At 60.8% G+C, this 19,451-nt stretch overlaps 1 protein-coding gene across 1 annotated transcript; it reads left to right on the forward strand.

Annotated features, from left to right (window-relative positions):
• The first annotated feature begins 2,410 nt into the window (after nucleotides 1-2,410).
• Col1a1 (collagen type I alpha 1 chain) lies at nucleotides 2,411-18,115 on the forward strand. Its single transcript, XM_023563857.2, has 51 exons — nucleotides 2,411-2,634; nucleotides 4,005-4,199; nucleotides 4,299-4,333; nucleotides 4,424-4,459; nucleotides 4,549-4,650; nucleotides 5,317-5,385; nucleotides 5,594-5,638; nucleotides 5,776-5,829; nucleotides 5,956-6,009; nucleotides 6,489-6,542; nucleotides 6,657-6,710; nucleotides 7,037-7,090; nucleotides 7,177-7,221; nucleotides 7,326-7,379; nucleotides 7,489-7,533; nucleotides 7,653-7,706; nucleotides 7,849-7,947; nucleotides 8,034-8,078; nucleotides 8,170-8,268; nucleotides 8,403-8,456; nucleotides 8,584-8,691; nucleotides 8,792-8,845; nucleotides 9,100-9,198; nucleotides 9,331-9,384; nucleotides 9,473-9,571; nucleotides 10,101-10,154; nucleotides 10,324-10,377; nucleotides 10,456-10,509; nucleotides 10,617-10,670; nucleotides 11,071-11,115; nucleotides 11,211-11,309; nucleotides 11,534-11,641; nucleotides 12,006-12,113; nucleotides 12,282-12,335; nucleotides 12,474-12,527; nucleotides 12,649-12,756; nucleotides 12,845-12,898; nucleotides 13,013-13,066; nucleotides 13,185-13,346; nucleotides 13,427-13,534; nucleotides 13,689-13,796; nucleotides 13,899-13,952; nucleotides 14,066-14,173; nucleotides 14,466-14,519; nucleotides 14,634-14,741; nucleotides 15,032-15,085; nucleotides 15,270-15,377; nucleotides 15,470-15,752; nucleotides 15,843-16,033; nucleotides 16,279-16,521; nucleotides 16,633-18,115. The coding sequence occupies exons 1-51, from the start codon at nucleotides 2,538-2,540 to the stop codon at nucleotides 16,777-16,779; spliced, it is 4,386 nt and encodes a 1,461-aa protein (XP_023419625.1). The 5' UTR covers nucleotides 2,411-2,537; the 3' UTR covers nucleotides 16,780-18,115.
• Nucleotides 18,116-19,451: the final 1,336 nt, after the last annotated feature.

The raw sequence follows: 19,451 nt of genomic DNA on the forward strand, positions 1-19,451 counted from the left end.
GCGTCTCCTCCCCTCTCGGCCGGCCCAGCCTCCCCTCCCCCAGCCTGCAGGCCTCAGTCCTGGCCTGGGAGGCCCGGCCAGGCTGGGAGGAGACCCCAGCGCATTCCTCCTCTTACTGTCATGCTGCAGAAATTAAAGACACATCTTTGGCTGGGCTTCCGCCAAGCGTTTCAAGTCAAGAAGTGGCAGAAGCAGCCCGGGGCCTGAGCTCCGTGCCACGTGGAAATGAGGCTTGGAGACCCTCTGCCTGCACCCCTTGGGCAGAGGCCTGGGACTGGACACTGGGGGGGGGGGCGTCACACCTCACACATACAACACCCCCATCCCAGGGGCCTCAGGGCCCATCAGAACTCTGGGTGTGTGATGCCACATCTCCCATCCACACCTGGGACACTGCAGGTCTCCGTGAAGGTGCCCTGGGAGTGGCCAGGCAGAGAGAAGGGGTGCGCAGGCTGAGTCCGTCTGGATGAGGACACTCAGGACACAGACAGGCAGGCGGGTCACGCCAACGCGCGTCGCTGGGAGCCCTGCAAGATCTCACCCTAGCCAGCATCTGCTTCTGCAGGGGGGCGTCAGGACTCTTGTCCCCTGCTGGGGACACGGCTCCCCTTGGAAGCCACCCTCAGGAGGGCAGGACTTTGGGGGCCCGGGAACTGCCATCTCAGCACGTCAGCCCCCAGCCCTTGCTGGCACTAGGCGGGGACCGATCCCGGGCCACAAGTCACTGCCACATGGTTGAGATAATTGACCAAGGACTGTCCTGCATTGGCGTCTCCAGCCCTGCCTCCCTGGAACTATATTTTCCCTTTAATTATAGCCCCTGCCGCCCGCCCGCCCGCCCGCCGTCTCCCTGCCCAGCCCCACCCGCGTCGCTCACCCCAGCTGCCCACACCGGCCAACGTGGCTCCCCCCCTTCTGTTCCCCTGTTCTTTTTTTTCCTTTGCCTTCATTGCACAAAACCAGCTGGGGGAGGGCGGGGGAAGCAGCGGAATCTTGGATGGTTCAGGAGAGGCGGGACTCCCTGCTTCCACGTTTGCAGCTCTAGAGCAAAGGGGGTAGGGGAGCTGGGGGCCCTGAGAGGAGACCCCAGCCCTGCCACTTGGACCCATGCGTCCTGGCAGGGTGCGGTCCTAGAGGGATTGAGACACAGCAGTGCTAGGAGAGGAACAATGCAAGGTGACTTCCAGAAGCATCTTCTTTCTGGTGTACTTGGGGTCCCCACCGCCTTTCAGGGTACAGGTGACCCTCTCCTTATCCCAAGGTGAAGAGGAAAGACCAGCATTTCGGGGAAGGCACAAAGCAGCGGGAAACTGCCTTTAAAAGAGGGTCATCAGGCCCCCTGCAATTGTGCCTCAACTCCAAAGGCAGGCTCCCCCAGGCCCCCCAACCCTCTTACATATCCCCAGCCCGAGTCTCCATACAGAAAGAGGAGAGGCTTCACGCAGCTCTGAGAGGCCATCTTGCGTGGCCAAGTGTCCTCTACCCACATTCTCCCTCGCTGACTTCTGGGTAGGGGTCTCGGCCCCAGCCCCTGCCATGCAGCCACCAGACCCTCTTCAAGTCACCAGCGACCACAAGTTGTCCTCTACACACTCAGTCCCCTACTGTGATGAGGTGGAGGAGTTCAGGGAGTGAATCTTCGAGGGCTCTGCACCTCTGAGCCCCCAGCAATCCCTGAGCCCAGCCAGGCACCCAGCCCAAGCTTCCTTCAGGAGAGACCCGGCCTCCCCGCCTCCTCTCTCCAGGAAGCCCAGAAGTTAAAGGAGGGCGCTGGGGTCTGTCTCGGAGTCACCCAGGCCCGGCAATAGACGTGATCTCCTAAAAACACCCCGCCCCCAAGTATCTGATTCTTATACCTATAAAAGAATCTCTCATTTGTTCCCCCAAATATTCCTAACCTGCAGCCACACCAGAAGACACCCCCAAACAAGCGCATCTCTTTAATTCCCTGGCTTTCCTGTTTTGGAGAGGCCCGTACCTGGCCTCTTTACACCCACTCCTCAGCCTTGCCCTAGAGGTCAGGGGGGTGAATGACCTGGAGGAGCGCCTTCCAATTACCCCTATCCCTTCCCTAACTCCGCTTCCTCAGGATTGGGGGCGCAGGAGGAAGGCACCAAGGCACCCCCTACCCAGCTTCAGCCCGCACGCTGCAGAGGACCCATACGGCGGGCGGCCGCAGCGGCAGCATCTCTGGCCGGGGCTGGGCTGGGGGCTGGGGAGGCTGAGTGGTAAAGGGGGAGAACTCGGGTGGACTCCCTTCCCTTCCTTTCCCTCCTCCCCCTCTCCGGTCCAAATTGGGGGCCGGGCCAGGCAGCTCTGATTGGCTGGGGGCCGGGGGGCCGGCTCCCCCTCTCCACGGGGCAGGGTTCCTCCCTGCGCTCCCTCAGGATGGTATAAAAGGGGCCCGGGCCAGCCGTCGGGAGCAGACGGAGTCTCTCCTCGGGGTCGGCACAGGAGGCACGCGGACTGAGGCCACGCATGAGCCGACACTAACCCCCACCCCAGCCGCAAAGAGTCTACATGTCTAGGGTCTAGACATGTTCAGCTTTGTGGACCTCCGGCTCCTGCTCCTCTTAGCGGCCACCGCCCTCCTGACGCACGGCCAACAGCAAGTTGTGGACCAAGACAGAGACAGTAAGTCCCACACTCCGCGGAGTCCACCGGTCCTCGCAGCACGCTCTGCGCCCGGTCCCCAGGTTTTCCGGAACTTCGCTCCGGGATGGAGGGAAAGAAGATGCAGAGGGGCAAATGCGCCCTGGGCCGGGCGCGGGCTGAACACTGCGAGGAGTGGACAGTGAGGCCGGTGCACGGTGCGAGGTGGCTCGGGAGGAAGCCCTGAGCACGCACCGGTCGAGTCCACCGGGGACAGCGGGGAGGCTGCGGACAGGGCACGTCGAAGATGGGACGGGGGCGCCGAGCTGGGGATCTGGAGCTCAGCATGTAAAAGCGATCGGGAGGGCTGTGGGATGATTCATAAGGAAAGATTGTTTGCACTCTGCAGGCTAGACTGTTCCCGGGCCGCGGGGGTGCTGGGCGGCGGGGGGAGGGGAGCGCAGAGTGGGCGGGAGCCAGGCTGAGAAAGTTCGGCGGGCTTGGCCCGGGTGAGGTCGTTGCGCCCCCTGCTGACCACTTTGAGTATTGCGCATCTTGGTCCCGCGCTTTCCAGCGCTGGAGCTGGAAGGGAAAATCCGAGTTACTGTCGGATGTGGACCCCACTGCTAGATCTAAAAAAAGAAAACCAGGCATGGGTAACCTCTGCCTCTAAAAAAGTAGCCAATTGGGGGAGTTATGGCCCCACCCTGTCCCCATTGCTTAGCGTTGCCCGCCACCTAGCGGTGATCTGTGTAGATGACGGCGTGAAGGGCGGGGTTAACTAAATTCCCCAGGGTTTGCAGACTTTGGGGTTCTTTGGCTGAGAAGTGACCCAGAAGCAGTGGGTGGCTTTGGCGGGCCTGGGGTGGAGCCCCGAAAGCAAACTTTTAAGTTGTCTGGGCGCCAGCGATTAGGATATACCCAATTTTAGGGGTGCATTTCAAGCCCCTGGGTGGGTGGGACCCCAGAAGCTCCGCGTCTCCCTCCCTCGTTCTCGTAGGCTCGCCCACGCCATCCCACCTGCCATGGGGCTGGAGGCGGGGCCTCTCTTCTCGGCCACGCCCCGAGACCCTGCTTTCTGGAGGGGCCCCTCCTATACTCCCCCCCCACCCCGGCTTTTTATTTCCCTTGGCCTCGGCCCTGTTGGAGTTGGAAGCAGCCCTGCGGCTCCGAGCTTTGTTTAGATTCCTGGGAATGGGAAGAGTCGCAGGCTCCTTGGCCCGACGCCGGGGTGCTGTCACTGGCGCTGATGGGGAAGAGATAAGCTTTGAAGGATTTGGGGAAAGGAGAAAGTGGGGCAGGGGCGGAGAGTGTAAAATGTAGGCGCCCCACGTGGACAGTGGAGACGCCCCGGGGTGCGGGTCTTGGGCGCCGCCGACAGCACCCCCATCGCGCCCCTGTCGCCCGCGCAGTCCCAGGCGTCGAGTGCGTCCACAATGGCCGCAGGCTCGCCAACGGAGACACCTGGAAACCCGACCCCTGCCACCTCTGCATCTGCAACAACGGCACCGCGCTGTGCGAAGAGATGACCTGTAAGGACTCTATCAACTGTCCCGGCGCCGAAATCCCCGATGGCGAGTGCTGTCCCCAGTGCCCCGATGGTCCAGGTAGGGTCCAGAGCCGGCCTCGCGGCCTCAGGGAGGCAGGGTCGCTCAGGACCACGGGCGAACCCGCCTCTGATTGCGCCCCGCCTGCTCTCTCCCCAGAATCAGCCCTGGACCTAGTCAACTCCGGAGTCCAGGTACCCCCTGCCCCACTGGTGCCTTCGCGCGCGCGACTTGTCCTCCCCCCTTCTCTGACCACTCTTCTATCCTCTCGCCCAACCCTATAGGGACCTAAGGGAGACCCCGGCCCCCGAGGCCTTAGGGTAAGCAGCGCCCCCCACTGGCAACCGGGGAGCTGGCGTGGGCGTGGCTCCGGCCTGTGCTCACCGCGGCCCCGCCCTCTCCCATGCAGGGACCCGCTGGCCCCCCAGGAAGAGATGGCATCCCTGGACGTCCTGGCCTTCCTGGGCCCCCCGGCCCCGCTGGACCTCCCGGTCCCCCTGGCCTTGGCGGAGTAAGTGGAGATTTAGCTTTGGTTTTTCTTTTTCCTCTTTTTCTTTCTTTATGGTAGAGGACACAATTCTATTTTTAAATAATCTCAGACTTACAGAAAAGTTGCAGGAATAACGCAGAGGACTTCCATAGACCCTTGACAGTTTGTCACATCTGCTTTCTGCCTCTGTATTTTTTCCCTAAACCATTAAGTGGCGGTTAGTGCGCGTCCCTTCTGTGTTACCCTAAGAATGACAGTGACTTCCTGTGTCACCGAGTGCAATCACTCAATCTAACACTGACCCAAAACTGTGGTCTAAATAGATGGTCTACATTTGCAGTTCGCTAACGTCCCAATAATATCCTTATAGTTTTTGCTTCCCCTGAGCTGTATGTGGTGATCCTGCCTCTTTAACCCATGCGTGGGGAGCATCCTGAGGCTGAGTCACTGGGAGTTCCTGAAGAATTGGGGTATTCTGCAGGCCGCCCCCCCCCCTTTGGGGATCAGCTGAGTAATTAGATTTGGGGGATGTGTTTAGCCAGCCATATTTCACAGTTGTTTCTGTCTGTCTGTCCCAGCCCCTCCATTATGAGGCACGAGATGTCAGTTGTCCCTTATTGGTGACTTCCGCCTCCCTCCCATGGCCGGCCTCGCCCTGATTTCTCCTGCTCTCTCTTGTTTTTCTAGAACTTCGCTCCCCAGATGTCTTACGGCTATGATGAGAAATCAGTCGGAGCTGCCGTGCCTGGCCCCATGGTGAGTCACCAGGGGGACAGAAGGAGATGGCAGGGTAGGGTAGGAGGCGGTGGGGTGTCGTAGAGAGCTGGGGGATGCGGGCCATCCTTGAAACGGAGCCTAGGAAGCTGTGGTCCCAACAGAAAGCACCGGGCCATAACAGGGCCACCTTCATATTGCAGGCCACCCCTACAGTGTCATCATGTCCCCCTTTCCTTTCCTTCTGCAGGGCCCTTCAGGTCCTCGTGGTCTCCCTGGCCCCCCTGGTGCACCTGTGAGTATCTAGGAGGTGTCCACACGGGCCCTGGGGCTTGGGCCTGTTGGAGGGAAGGTTGGGGTGAGGGCTGTCTCTTGGGGACAGCTTGGCAGAGACCTGCCCGTCTGACCTGCTGGTCTCTCCTTGGTCTCCAGGGTCCCCAAGGTTTCCAAGGCCCCCCTGGTGAGCCCGGCGAGCCTGGAGCTTCAGTAAGTTTCTCTGTACAGACACTTCCAGGGCAGACCCCCCCAAAGCCAGGGACTTCCTCCCCACCCATGCTTCCCCCCTCTTTGCCTCATCCTGCAAATGCTAACTGCCTCTCCTGTCTCCTCCAGGGTCCCATGGGTCCCCGAGGTCCTCCCGGCGCCCCTGGCAAGAATGGCGATGATGTAAGTAGCCTCATCAGGACGACGCCACCAGAGCCCTGGTCTTCGGGGGTCAGGTCCTTCCATCCCCTCTGCAGTGCCCTGCTACCTTGGATGCACAGGAAGTAGCGCAGGTCCTCCCTGAGGAGCTCCCCTGTCCTCCACAGATGGCCTTTGTTGTTAGAATGTTTTCCCATTTCCCAAGCAGAAGCGAAGCCATCCCCAGTTCCACCCCTCAGAGCCAGTGACCCCTTCAGCTTGGGGTGCTCTTGTGTACAGCAGGGGAGAGTAAAATGATGGTGACCAAGAGCCACAGAGATTTCTTTGGAGGGACTCAAATGTCAGCCCAAAAGGATTCCACGGTAGAGCTAAGCCGAGCTGCAGACGGTGTAGGGTCCTGAGCCCCTGAAACTGACCTTCAGCAATCCCAAGACCACAGAGGCCTTCCTTGTGTCCTTAGTCCAGGGACAGAGGTGTCATGACTTCTCTCTCTCTCTCCCCAGGGAGAACCTGGCAAGCCTGGTCGCCCCGGTGAGCGTGGCCCTCCTGGACCTCAGGTGAGCAGCCGTGAGGCTGGAGCCCAGCTCTGCCACTCTGGGGTCTGAGCCTGGTCGGTGACCACGTACTGCATTCTAATGGCCTTCCCTGTCCTTCTCTGCCTTGCTCCCCAGGGTGCTCGGGGATTGCCCGGAACAGCTGGCCTTCCTGGAATGAAGGGACACAGAGTGAGTCCCCTTTGAGTCCCCTAGGTTCCCAAAGCCCTGGCCTCCCACCTTCGCATCTCCTACCCCCAAAAGGTCCCACTGTGCTTTGGGGGCAGGGGAAGCTACAGAAGCCCCAGAGGACATAGAGTGGACACCTGAATGTAACCTCTCCATGGGAAAAAGTCCTGCTAAATGGACAGGGGAGTCTTGGGCCCATTGGGGGTCAGCGTGACTATTACAGGGACATGGCCAGCGTAACCTCCTGAGGCTCCTTCTCAGACCTGGGGGGTGTCACAGTGACCCAGCCCCTCCACGGGGTCTCACTTTATCCCTCACTACCATCTTAGGGTTTCAGTGGTCTGGATGGTGCCAAGGGAGATGCTGGTCCCGCTGGTCCCAAGGTAAGAGCCACCTGAATGTCCTGGGCCTCCCCATTCCTGCAGCCCTGAAGGGGGCACCAAGTCCTCACTCTGTCCCTGTCCCACAGGGTGAGCCCGGCAGCCCTGGTGAGAACGGAGCTCCTGGCCAAATGGTGAGTGTGCTTGCATTTGGGGGGAGTGGGGTACAAGACAGATGGCGGTGTGGGGCATGTGAGAGTCTCCTATCTCACCTGGCATCTCTTGGTTTGTTCATCAGGGCCCCCGAGGTCTGCCTGGTGAGAGAGGTCGCCCTGGACCTCCTGGCCCAGCTGTAAGTATCTCCCCCTTTGGGGGATCCCCAGGCTCTGGACGGAGCTCCCCAAGAGCCACAGGGACCAGCCAGCGCTCAGGAGTCCTAACTGGGCCTCCCTTCTCTACAGGGTGCTCGTGGAAATGATGGTGCTACTGGTGCTGCTGGGCCCCCCGTGAGTATGGCTGTGTCCCCAGGGCCTGGGCGCACGGACAGAAGCCCAGGAGCTCTCTGTTCCTCGGCTGCGCCTCACTGCCACCTTCCTGTTTGCTGATGTCTCTCTCTCGTTCCCAGGGTCCCACTGGCCCTGCTGGTCCTCCTGGCTTCCCTGGTGCTGTTGGAGCAAAGGTGAGACCCTGTCATCAGGCCGCGGACCTGTGCCCCCCCCATCCTCCACACCTTCGTCCTGGGGGCCCCTTCCCTGGTCTTAGAGCCTCCATTCTTGCTTCCTGTGCCTGTGGTGTCTGATGTGTCCCTTTCCCTCATCCAGGGTGAATCTGGTCCCCAAGGAGCCCGAGGCTCTGAAGGTCCCCAGGGTGCTCGTGGTGAGCCTGGTCCCCCTGGGCCTGCTGGTGCTGCTGGTCCTGCTGTAAGTGTACCCCACCCAGGGTTCCCCGTGCCACTTCCCAACCCCAGGATCCTTCCCCGTCATTCACTCTCTTTTCTGTGCCACAGGGAAACCCTGGTTCTGACGGACAACCTGGTGCTAAAGGTGCCAATGTGAGTCTCCTGCCCAGCCCCGGTCCCCACCCTGTGCCCTCTTCACTCATCCTGTGCCCCCCTCACCCATCTGTTCTCCCCCCACCTACAGGGCGCTCCTGGCATTGCTGGTGCTCCTGGCTTCCCTGGTGCCCGAGGCCCCTCTGGTCCCCAGGGCCCCAGCGGTCCTCCCGGTCCCAAGGGTAACAGCGTAAGTACAGACCTCTCCCTCCGCCCCAGCCACACGCTGCTCCCTCGAGGTCCCATCTTGGGGGCCTGAAGACGCTGGCCAACTGCACACCTCAACTCTCCTCTCAATTCCTCTCCTTCCCTCCCCCGACACAGGGTGAACCTGGTGCTCCCGGCAGCAAAGGAGACACTGGTGCCAAAGGAGAACCCGTGAGTGCCCGCAGCCGGCCCCTCCTGGCCTGGAACCCCTGAAGGGAGGGAGACCCAGGGAAGAAGAGGAGGCCCTTGTGTGGAGGCTGGCAGCTCACCAGGCTCACCCCTCTTCTGCCCATCCCAGGGCCCCGTTGGTATTCAAGGTCCCCCTGGCCCTGCTGGGGAAGAAGGAAAGCGTGGTGCCCGAGGTGAACCCGGACCTGCTGGCCTGCCCGGCCCCCCTGGCGAGCGTGTATGTGCCCCCCACCCTCCCTGTCCTTTCACCCCCAGGTGGAGTCCTGGTATCCCTGGGCAGGTGCCTCTGAGCTCATCGGCCTCCTCTCTTCCCGCAGGGTGGACCCGGAAGCCGAGGCTTCCCTGGTGCAGATGGCGTGGCTGGTCCCAAAGTGAGTTCTCTTCGTGGCAGAGGCTGGCACGTGGGCACCCCCTTCGGCTGGTGGTGTAGCCCGCCCCCTCCCATTGCCCACTGCCTGCTGGGGGTGTGCCTGAGCCCCCTCTTTCTCTTCCCATTTGGCCTCATATCGACATCTCCAGTGCTCACCAGTGTCCCTTAGTGCCCACCTAGACTGGCTCCCCACCCTTCGCAGGGCAACGAGGCCCAGGCCTGAGTCCCTGACTTCCTGTGACTTCTCCCAACCAGGGTCCTGCTGGCGAACGCGGTTCCCCTGGCCCTGCTGGCCCCAAAGGTTCCCCTGGTGAAGCTGGCCGCCCCGGTGAAGCCGGCCTGCCTGGTGCCAAGGTGAGACCCAGCCCATCAGCCTAGCCCGGCCTGGGCCCTGCATGTCCCATGCGGGTCTGGGATGAGGTGTTCTGGTGTCTTCTCCACCATCATCCGGCCCCCAGGGCTCATGCCTGCCTCTGCCTCCCCCAGGGTCTGACTGGAAGCCCTGGCAGCCCCGGTCCTGATGGCAAAACTGGCCCCCCTGTGAGTATGGCTCCCTGTGAACCCCCTCCTGCCCTCCTGTATGCCCACCCTCTGTCCTCACCTCAATCTCTGTGCCTTCCGCCCCCAGGGTCCCGCTGGTCAAGATGGTCGCCCCGGACCCGCAGGCCCCCCCGGTGCCCGTGGTCAGGCTGGTGTGATGGGATTCCCTGGACCTAAAGGTGCTGCTGTGAGTATTCCTCGGGGAGCAACATGGAGCAAGCGAGGACACCCCGGAGGCCAGAGTCCTGGGCTCTGTCTCAGCTCTGGGAACCTGCTGTGTGACCCCGGGCTGTTCACTGCCCCTTTCTAGGCCTTAGTCTATAAAATGAGACTTTTCCTGGCTTTTTAGTCATTTCTACGCCCCTAGAAATAAATGTTGTTGGTGGCCCTCTCCTCCCACAGGTGGACAGAGTGGGCCTTTTGCAGGACAGTCATCTCCATATTGGTGGGTTCTTCGAGGTTCAAGGAGACGAAAGTCCTTTGTAGTTCAGGCTGCTGTAGGTTTATAGGGTGTGAGATTGGCTGGGAGCCCAAGGAACCAACCACAAAAGCCACAGGCATCTCCACGGCTTGTAAACACAGCCTGCGGTATTGGGGGGCACAGAAAGAGCCCTGAACAAAGATTCCACCAACTGTGCCCCAGAGAAAGAGACAGGAAGGGTACAGAAGGCCCAGAGTTCTCCTTGGTCCTCAGCCCTTACCCCTTCTCTCCACAGGGAGAGCCTGGCAAAGCTGGAGAACGAGGTGTGCCCGGACCCCCTGGCGCTGTTGTAAGTATCTCTTTCCTTTGGTCTCCTTCCCACCCAGACAGGAGAGCTGGGCAGGCCACCTCCGGTGCCATGAGAAGGCCCTGGGGCATCTGCTTTGCCCCACTGTGGCGTCCACCTCGCAGGTGCCCATCAGCTCCACCACCCTGAGCTCTTTCCTTTCTGCCCACAGGGTCCCGCTGGCAAAGACGGAGAAGCTGGTGCTCAGGGACCCCCCGGCCCTGCTGTAAGTGTCCCCCATGGTGAGCTCCCTGCCCCTCTTCTCTCTGGACTGCCCACGACCTTGGCCTTCTCTCCTTGACAGGGTCCCGCTGGAGAGAGAGGTGAACAGGGCCCCGCTGGCTCCCCTGGCTTCCAGGTGAGGCTTCCCGGCTGCCAGGCCCTGTGGAGAGGAATGGGGGGACCCCTCTGTTCCCTTCTGCATTCTGACCCCTTCCCCTCTCCTCCCCTTCTTCCCACCTACAGGGTCTCCCTGGCCCCGCTGGTCCTCCTGGTGAAGCAGGCAAACCTGGCGAACAGGTGAGAGGCGGGAAGGCGGGAAACAGGGGGACCGGCCGCTGCCCCGGGTTGACTGGGCGACTGCAGCTGGGGGGCTGGAGGCCAGACACTGGGAAGGACCCTGTCACAAAGGGGACTGTGTGGAGGGGAGCAGAGGGCGTAGATAGCGTCTGCACTGCTGCTGGCCTGAGTCATTCCTGCAAACTTCGGGGATCCCTGGCTCTCCCCGAAGCCTGCTGACCGTAGATTCGGAGAGGAGGGGGCATTTGACTCAGTAGCAGGAGCAGAGTGGCCCAGCTCCGTGCTGAGAAAGGGTTCACTTCCCCTCAGGGTCCCCAAGGCTGGACCCAGGAAGGGCTTGTTCACAGGAAGGACCCCCACACACAGTGTTGCTCACTGTTGCTCCCCCACGCCCCTTTAGGGTGTTCCTGGAGACCTCGGTGCCCCTGGCCCCTCCGGAGCAAGAGTAAGTGGGTTCTCTGTCTCCCCCCTCCCTTCCCGATGCCCCGGACTCAGCCTCATCTCCGGAGCAGCCACTGCACGCCTGTCCTTCCCTTCTAGGGCGAGAGAGGTTTCCCTGGCGAGCGTGGTGTGCAAGGTCCCCCCGGTCCTGCTGGTCCCCGCGGATCCAATGGTGCTCCTGGCAACGATGGTGCCAAGGTGAGGGGCCTGACCCTTCCTAGACAGGAGTCACTGATGGGGACCAAGGCTCTGGAGCCCCGGAAGGGTCAGAGGCGAGACCCGGTGGGGTGCGCACTCAGCCTGATGTCTGGGCTGTGTCGTAGGTCCTGGAAGCAGATCTGGGGGATGCCAATTGGGAACTCGGGGCTTGGGCCTACATCTGGACCCCAAACCTCACTCCAGCCTTCTTGGTTGTCACCTAGGGTGATGCTGGTGCCCCCGGAGCTCCCGGTAGCCAGGGTGCCCCCGGTCTTCAGGGAATGCCTGGTGAACGTGGTGCAGCTGGTCTTCCAGGCCCCAAAGGTGACAGAGTAAGTCTGACATCTCCCTCTCCAGAGCCCTCCATGACTGCCATCTGTCCTCTGCTTTGGGCCCCTCGCCATGACTCAGACCTTTTTCTCCTCTCCTTCATCCTCTTTTCTTCCCTCTGGCCCCGTGCTGGTGCATCTGTCTGTGGTCCAGGCTCTTCAGCCGCATTACCATGGTGATGAGATGGGGGCCATCTCCTTGACCGAGGATGCCTTATTCATCCCCTTACACACGTCAGGGTGCTCTCAACTTAGATGCTGCCCGAATCCTTAGGCTGTTGCACCCTGACACGGGCACAGCTGGGTAGGGCCCCACCGGGGGCTCCTGGCCCCACCCTGGAAGTCTCAGGCTTTTCTGTCTCTTTAGGGTGACGCTGGTCCCAAAGGTGCTGATGGTACTCCTGGCAAAGATGGTCCCCGTGGTCTGACTGGTCCCATTGGTCCTCCTGGCCCTGCTGGCGCCTCTGGTGACAAAGTGAGTGGCTGCACCCCCTCTGTCTCCCCACCTCGAAGCTTCCTGGGCAAGTTTGGATGCAGGGGACACAGGAAGCTGGAGGGTCCAGGGGAGGGGAGCTCTGCTGGGTCTCTGCCTGGTGTGCTCAGGGCGCACCACTCACCTCTGCCTCTTGTCCCTACTCAACAGGGTGAAACTGGTCCCAGTGGTCCTCCTGGTCCCACCGGAGCCCGTGGTGCCCCCGTAAGTACAGAGGGGTCCTGGTAAAGCTTGCACTCAACCCTCTCTCCTTACCTTTTTCCTGCCCCTCCTCCCCTCCCAGCCCCCCACCTCCATACCTGAAGGGAAGGCATCCCCCCAATTTGCTTCCTTCTCTTCCAGGGAGACCGTGGTGAGCCTGGTCCCCCCGGCCCTGCTGGCTTCGCTGGCCCCCCTGTGAGTACAAAGCCGCTCTCCATGTTCCACCAGCGATTGTCACATGGGACCTGGGACCCTGGGTGACCGATGACGGAGGCGTCAGCCCCTCCGACACTCACCTTGCTTCCTCCCGCCCCAGGGTGCTGATGGCCAACCTGGTGCTAAAGGTGAACCTGGTGATGCTGGTGCTAAAGGCGATGCTGGTCCTCCTGGCCCCGCTGGCCCTGCTGGCCCCCCTGGCCCCATTGTGAGTACCCCGGCCTCAGCACCCTGAGCTTTGAAGAGCCTGGCGCAGACTGGGGCCGGCCCGAACCTCCTCCTGTGCTCTCCCGCAGGGTAACGTTGGTGCTCCTGGATCCAAAGGTGCTCGTGGCAGCCCTGGCCCCCCTGTGAGTACCACCCACCCCTCCCAAGGGCCTTGGGCAGCTGGCTTCAGGAGGGGCCTGACCAAGTGAGTGGCTGTCCCCAGTCTGACCATCCTGCCCTCCCTTTTCTCCTGCTAGGGTGCTACTGGTTTCCCTGGTGCTGCTGGCCGAGTTGGCCCTCCTGGCCCCTCTGTGAGTATCGGTGATAGAGTCTGATGCTCTGCTGTCAGAAGGATGGGGACCCCCCCCCAGGCCTCCCCAATTCTTCAGAAGCCACTGAAGTCTGACAGCCCCTCTTGTCCCCACACAGGGAAATGCTGGCCCCCCTGGGCCCCCTGGACCTGCTGGCAAAGAAGGTGCCAAAGGTGTCCGTGGTGAGACTGGCCCTGCTGGGCGTCCCGGTGAAGCTGGTCCCCCTGGCCCCCCTGGCCCCGCTGGCGAGAAAGGATCCCCTGGTGCTGATGGACCTGCTGTAAGTTCCAGACGACCCAGAGCTGGGGAGTGATCCCCCTGTCACTGTGCAGCACCTCACTCCTGTCTGCCCCCCTACAGGGTGCCCCTGGTACCCCCGGACCTCAAGGTATTGCTGGACAGCGTGGTGTAGTCGGCCTGCCTGGACAGAGAGGAGAAAGAGGCTTCCCTGGCCTTCCCGGCCCCTCTGTGAGTGCCTCCTCACTCTGGAGTCCCCACAAAGAACTGCCCCTGGGCTGCAAGGGTGCAGGGGGAATCCGAGGAAGACGGACCTGACCAAGATGGTCTCAGGGGCCCGGTCACCCCCAACCCATCTCCAGTCTGACCTTTTCTCCTCCCTTAGGGTGAGCCTGGCAAACAAGGTCCTTCTGGAGCAAGCGGCGAACGTGGTCCCCCTGGCCCCGCGGGCCCCCCTGGTCTGGCTGGACCCCCTGGTGAATCTGGACGTGAGGTGAGCTGTCCTCAGCTCCCACAACCTGAGCAGTGCCTACCACAAGGCCATCAGGGCCCATCCTGAGCCTCGGACGTCTGATTCCCTTCTTGTCCTCTGTAGGGTTCCCCTGGCGCTGAAGGCTCCCCTGGACGAGACGGCTCTCCTGGCCCCAAGGTAAGAGGGCCCCTACACCCCTGCTGGCCCTGCACCCCTGCTGGCCTCGTGCCCATCCCAGCCTGGCCCTTCCCACCAGGGCTGACCCGTACTCCCCTGCCTCTTCCTCCCAGGGTGACCGTGGTGAGACTGGCCCAGCTGGACCACCTGGTGCTCCTGGTGCCCCTGGTGCTCCCGGCCCCGTCGGCCCTGCTGGCAAGAATGGCGATCGTGGTGAGACCGTAAGTAGCTGTGCTCGACTCAGGCCAGGGACTCTCTGGGGCTGCATTGATGCCTGGGGACAGATGGTGACATCTCCCAGGCAGGGAGAGGAGAGGCAAGCTTATAAGACAAATAGGTCCTTGGCCTCTCTGGAAAAATAGCTCACAGGAGGAGAGGGGTTTGCCCTGCTCACAGGAAGCCACGTTTACTGGGGGTCAGGAGAAGTGGCCGCACTAGGGGTGCATGTGAGACTGCGTCAGCCCAGCTTCGCTGCCCAGCCAGGACTAACCGATGCCTCTCTGCTCTCCCCAGGGTCCTGCTGGTCCTGCTGGTCCCATCGGCCCTGCCGGTGCCCGTGGCCCCGCTGTAAGTGGCCCAAGCCGACCCTCATGCCCTCAAGACCCTCATCCAGCATGGACAGCACCCCACTAGGTGCCAACGGGACTCCCGCCTGATGGCCTGTTCCCTCTTCTCTTCTAGGGACCCCAAGGTCCCCGTGGTGACAAGGGTGAGACAGGCGAACAGGGTGACAGAGGCATCAAGGGTCACCGCGGCTTCTCTGGTCTTCAGGGTCCCCCTGGCCCCCCCGTAAGTATGCTCAGCCTCCTGAGTCCTCTGCCACTGAGCCTTCTCTGTCATCTCCCCTGCTGTGCAGGGTGATGGTGGGACACCTGCCTCAGTTTCCCTTCTGAGCAGTTCCCTGAAGTGGGGACCAGGGGTTAAAGGACATTATTTATGGCCATTTCCAAGTTGTCTCTGAGAGGGACTGAGATAGTGGCCCGGCCCATGGAGAACATGGGTGACTTTTCTCCAGGAGGGAGGCAGTGCGGGCTGCCCGCCCTGGCCCTGACCTGTCTTGGTGTCTGTCTATCCTTCAGGGCTCTCCTGGTGAACAAGGTCCTTCTGGAGCTTCTGGTCCTGCTGGTCCCCGTGTAAGTGGAGTCTTCCATCACCTCTTCCCAGGTCCCCCACCCAGGCCCACCTTGGGGGTCGGCCCAAGGGAAGAAGGGCCCAGCCCTTGGCTTTTGAGTCTGGTCCAGCAGGCAGGGTGGTGGGTCTCAGCCGGAATTGGGATCCTTTCTGGTAGATGTTCTCCAACCATCTCTTCCCCTCCAGGGTCCCCCTGGGTCTGCTGGTTCTCCCGGCAAGGACGGACTCAATGGTCTCCCTGGCCCCATCGGTCCCCCCGGTCCTCGTGGTCGCACTGGTGACGCTGGTCCTGCTGTATGTATCCTTGACCCCTCTTCCTCACGTTCCTCCAGCTCCAAGAGCACTCGCTCAGACACTGGTAACCCCTGATCTCTCTTTCCCCACAGGGTCCCCCCGGCCCTCCTGGACCCCCTGGTCCTCCTGGTCCTCCCAGCGGCGGTTACGACTTGAGCTTCCTGCCCCAGCCACCTCAAGAGAAATCTGGCGATGGTGGACGATACTACCGGGCCGATGATGCCAATGTGGTCCGTGACCGTGATCTCGAGGTGGACACCACCCTCAAGAGCCTGAGCCAGCAGATCGAGAACATCCGCAGCCCCGAAGGCACCCGCAAGAACCCCGCCCGCACCTGCCGTGACCTCAAGATGTGCCACCCTGACTGGAAGAGCGGTGAGGGCCCACGCCGGCCGCCCCCTCCTCCTCCGAGGGTGCTGCCGCTCCTGTGACCCTGACCCCCTGTCCTGTCCTGCTTCACCGCAGGAGAGTACTGGATCGACCCCAACCAAGGCTGCAACCTGGACGCCATCAAGGTCTTCTGCAACATGGAGACGGGAGAGAGCTGCGTGTACCCCATCCAGCCCACCGTGCCTCAGAAGGTCTGGTACATCAGCAAGAACCCCAAGGAGAAGCAGCACGTCTGGTTCGGCGAGAGCATGGAAGGTGGATTCCAGGTGCGCGAGCCGGACCCTGGGCCACATGCAGGAGAGGCCAGCCCAGGGGCCGGGAGGGACCAGATCACTGCTGCGTGTGGGGGCTAGAGTCGGCCTGGGGCAGAAGTCTGGGTCCTTGCTACTGGCTCAGATGCAGGTGCCCAGGGGCAGTGACACCCCTCTTGATTTGAGGAGGTCCTGGGGTGGGAGGCCAGGGCAGCGGCTGCACGGGTTACTCACTCCCTGCTCTGTCACCTCCCTTGCAGTTCGAGTATGGCAGCACAGACTCCGACCCTGCTGACGTGGCCATCCAGCTGACCTTCTTGCGCCTCATGTCCACCGAGGCCTCCCAGAACATCACCTACCACTGCAAGAACAGCGTGGCCTACCTGGACCAGAAGACCGGCAACCTCAAGAAGTCTCTGCTCCTCCAGGGCTCCAACGACATCGAGCTCCGGGGTGAGGGCAACAGCCGCTTCACCTACGTCGCCCTGGAGGATGGCTGCACGGTGAGTCCCCCGCCCTTGGGCTCTAGGCCCAGGCTTTCAGGGCACTGCCAAGCACCCCAGCTCCCTCTCTGTCGTTGGTGACGGTCTCTCCCATTGTCTCCCTCACCCCAGAGTCACACAGGCGCCTCAGGCAAGACAGTCATTGAATACAGAACCACCAAGACCTCCCGCCTGCCCATCATCGACGTGGCCCCCTTGGACATTGGCGCCCCAGACCAGGAATTCGGCTTTACCGTTAGCCCGGCCTGCTTCGTGTAAACTCCCTCCACTCCACCCTGGCCCACTCCCACCCAGCCCAGTCCCCTGCCCGGAAACAGAAAAACAATCCAAACTGAATCTTCCAAAAAGCCAAAAAAAAAACCAAAAAAAAAAAAAAAGGGAGACAATTTCACATGGACTTTGGAAAATATTTTTTTCCCTTTACATTTCATCTCTCAAACTTAGTTTTTATCTTTGACCAACTGAACATGACCAAAAACCAAAACTGCATTGAACCTTACCAAAAAAAGAATAAATAAATCAGTTTTTAAAAAAGGAAACTTGGTCCACTTGCTTAAAGACCCATGTGGGGGTAAGTCCTCTTCCGCCCATTGGGCTTATGATACCCCAATGCTGCCTTTTCTGCTCCTTTCTCCACCCCTTCTTGGGGCCTGTCTTCCACTGCTCCCCAAATCCAAGTCGCCCCAAAAGGCATAAGAAATAATGCATTGTCTGCCCAGCAACCAAAGGCAATGCCAAAACATTCCAGGGTCCTCTAACCCCCAGCCCGCTCCCACTACCTAGTTCCCCCCAGTCCTGGGGGGACCTGGGGTTCCCAGATTGCCACAGGAGCCTGCCCATCTGGCACCCTCACGGCCTCGGCAACACACCCCACTTTGTTTTCAAGACGGCCCTTCCTGGGGGTCTGGAGCCAGTGGAGCACAGGGCTGCAGCACCGCAGAACAGAAACACCGGACTTGGGGAGCACCTGGGTCCTCCTGGTGCGCAGGGCTGGGTGTGGGAGAGCTGTCTGTTCCTTGTGTAATTGTGTTGCTGAAAGACTACCTCGTTCTTGTCTTTGTGTGTCACCGGCGGCGACTGTGTGGGGGCGGGGATGGGGCAGGGTGGTGGTGGCCACCCCTTTTGATACCAAAGGTGCTACACCCTCGTGATGGGGTGGGGAAGGGGAGGGATCTCTGGTGCTAAAAGAGTTGGGATGCGCCCCCCCCAAGCCAACAAATGTTCCTTTTTGCTCAAAATCTTTTTGTTCTTCAGTTCTTCTTTCCTCCTGTCCTTCTTCCTTGCAGATGGGGACTCGTGAATTTTTTTTCTAACGGTGCTATTTAAGGTGGAGGAGAGGGGCGGGCTGGCTGCAGCTGGCCCCTCTCCACCCTCCCCACCCTGCCTTTCTGCCCTTTCCTCTGCTGCCCTGTCCTCACCCCTCTCTCTTCTGCTGCCCTGCACCTGGGTTTCAGAGCACAACTTTCCAAAGCACAAAGCAGTTTTTGCCCCAGGGTGGGAGGAACCAAGAGACTCTGTACCTATTTTGTATGTGTATAATAATTTGAGATGTTTTTAATTATTTTGATTGCTGGAATAAAGCATGTGGAAATGACCCAGACACAATGTGGCCTCCTCATTTCCTTCCTGGGCCTTGGGGGAGGGACAGACCATGGAGGGGGCTTCGGGGTGGGTGGGTTCGCCTCCTGTCTGCTGCCCTTTCTCTGTACCCCTTCTCAACTGGATCCCCATTGCACACACACACCCATGCCTCCTCTTGCCTTTGCGTCTTGATCTTTTTCTTTCTGCTTTCATTTTTCTTCCTTTTGCAATCCTCCTTTCTTTTTTCCAGCTCCTACCCTGCAATGCCATCCAGGCAGCCCATGGTATGTGGTAACACACATGCACGCACACACACGTGCACACGCACCTGTACACGCACAGGCATGCACACACACACACGCTTCCCTTCAGGTCCCAGGCTGACAGACGTCTTGCTCCCTCTCCCAGTGGTGCTGTCAACTCTCCAGGCTGCGTACACCCTGTGGGGTGGGGGTCTGGGGGAAGTACTGCCCAAGGTCCAGGGAGGAAGGGGAGATGGGGTTGTAAGGAGAACCTGGCACCCCCCCCTCCTCCCCAGACACACGTGGAGGGGCATCTGGCTTTGACTCTGGGGAGCAAGCAGTCCAGCAAGAGAGGGGCCCCCAAGGCTGCTGGGGCGCCTGGGAAATCGCCAAGAACAAGGACTGCTCCTGTTCACTCCCATAGGAGGGAGGAGGCAGCCCAGCATTCGGAGCACCTCCTAGGGGTCTTGGGGAGCAGCAAGAAGCATCTGCAGGGGGCTCCCTAGAGAGACGGGAGGCTCCCCCAGGTGAAGGCAAGGGTCCCCTCAAGCCGTTCCGCCCAGCAGCTGCTTATCACCTGCTTCTTGCTTTTTTCCTGTTTCTTTCTTTCTCCAAATTCTTGCTTCCTCTTCCTCCTTTTCCCTCCCTTTCTTTCCCCGAGGTTTTTGCCTTGCCAAGAACCTGAGGCCTCCAGAGGAAGGTGACGGTCGAATCCCCATCTCAGGGAACAGGGACAGCGGAGTGTGTGGTCACAGGGGGGGACAGAGAATCCCGAAACTTGGGAGCCTGGAGCGAGCAGGGAGATGTTTCTGGATCTCACCCAAGGTCCCAGCACCCAAATCACCACGAAAGGAGCAGCTTGTGTCCTGGGTTCCTCCCTCAGGTCTACAGACAGCAAGACCACCCGCCCGTAGATCCGTGCTTGCTGTTACCACTGATCCCTCTTTAGTAAGTCACCACGAGCGCCTGGACCGTGTCAGGGCAGCGTTAAGGAGAAACCAGTCCAGGAAGTTATGGCACAGAAATGAAGATTTAGTCACGTGCATGTTACCAGAAGTCAAGCAATCACCTGATCAGCATGCCACTGCCCAATGACATCTGCCTGCC

Source organism: Cavia porcellus, unplaced genomic scaffold (genome assembly GCF_034190915.1).
Source record: "Cavia porcellus strain 051 isolate PalLab524CR breed Dunkin Hartley unplaced genomic scaffold, mCavPor4.1 scaffold_6, whole genome shotgun sequence".
Classification (NCBI taxonomy): Eukaryota; Metazoa; Chordata; class Mammalia; order Rodentia; family Caviidae; genus Cavia; species Cavia porcellus.

What these genes read in the sequence shown, in the direction of transcription:
- Col1a1 (XM_023563857.2), top strand. Translation starts at nt 2,538, where the DNA reads ATGTTCAGCTTTGTGGACCTCCGGCTCCTGCTCCTCTTAGCGGCCACC. An exon ending in CAGGCCCCAAAGGTGACAGA is followed by an intron (nt 11,642 to 12,005) that starts GTAAGTCTGACA and finishes CTGTCTCTTTAG; the next exon opens with GGTGACGCTGGTCCCAAAGG. An exon ending in CCCTGGAGGATGGCTGCACG is followed by an intron (nt 16,522 to 16,632) that starts GTGAGTCCCCCG and finishes CCCTCACCCCAG; the next exon opens with AGTCACACAGGCGCCTCAGG.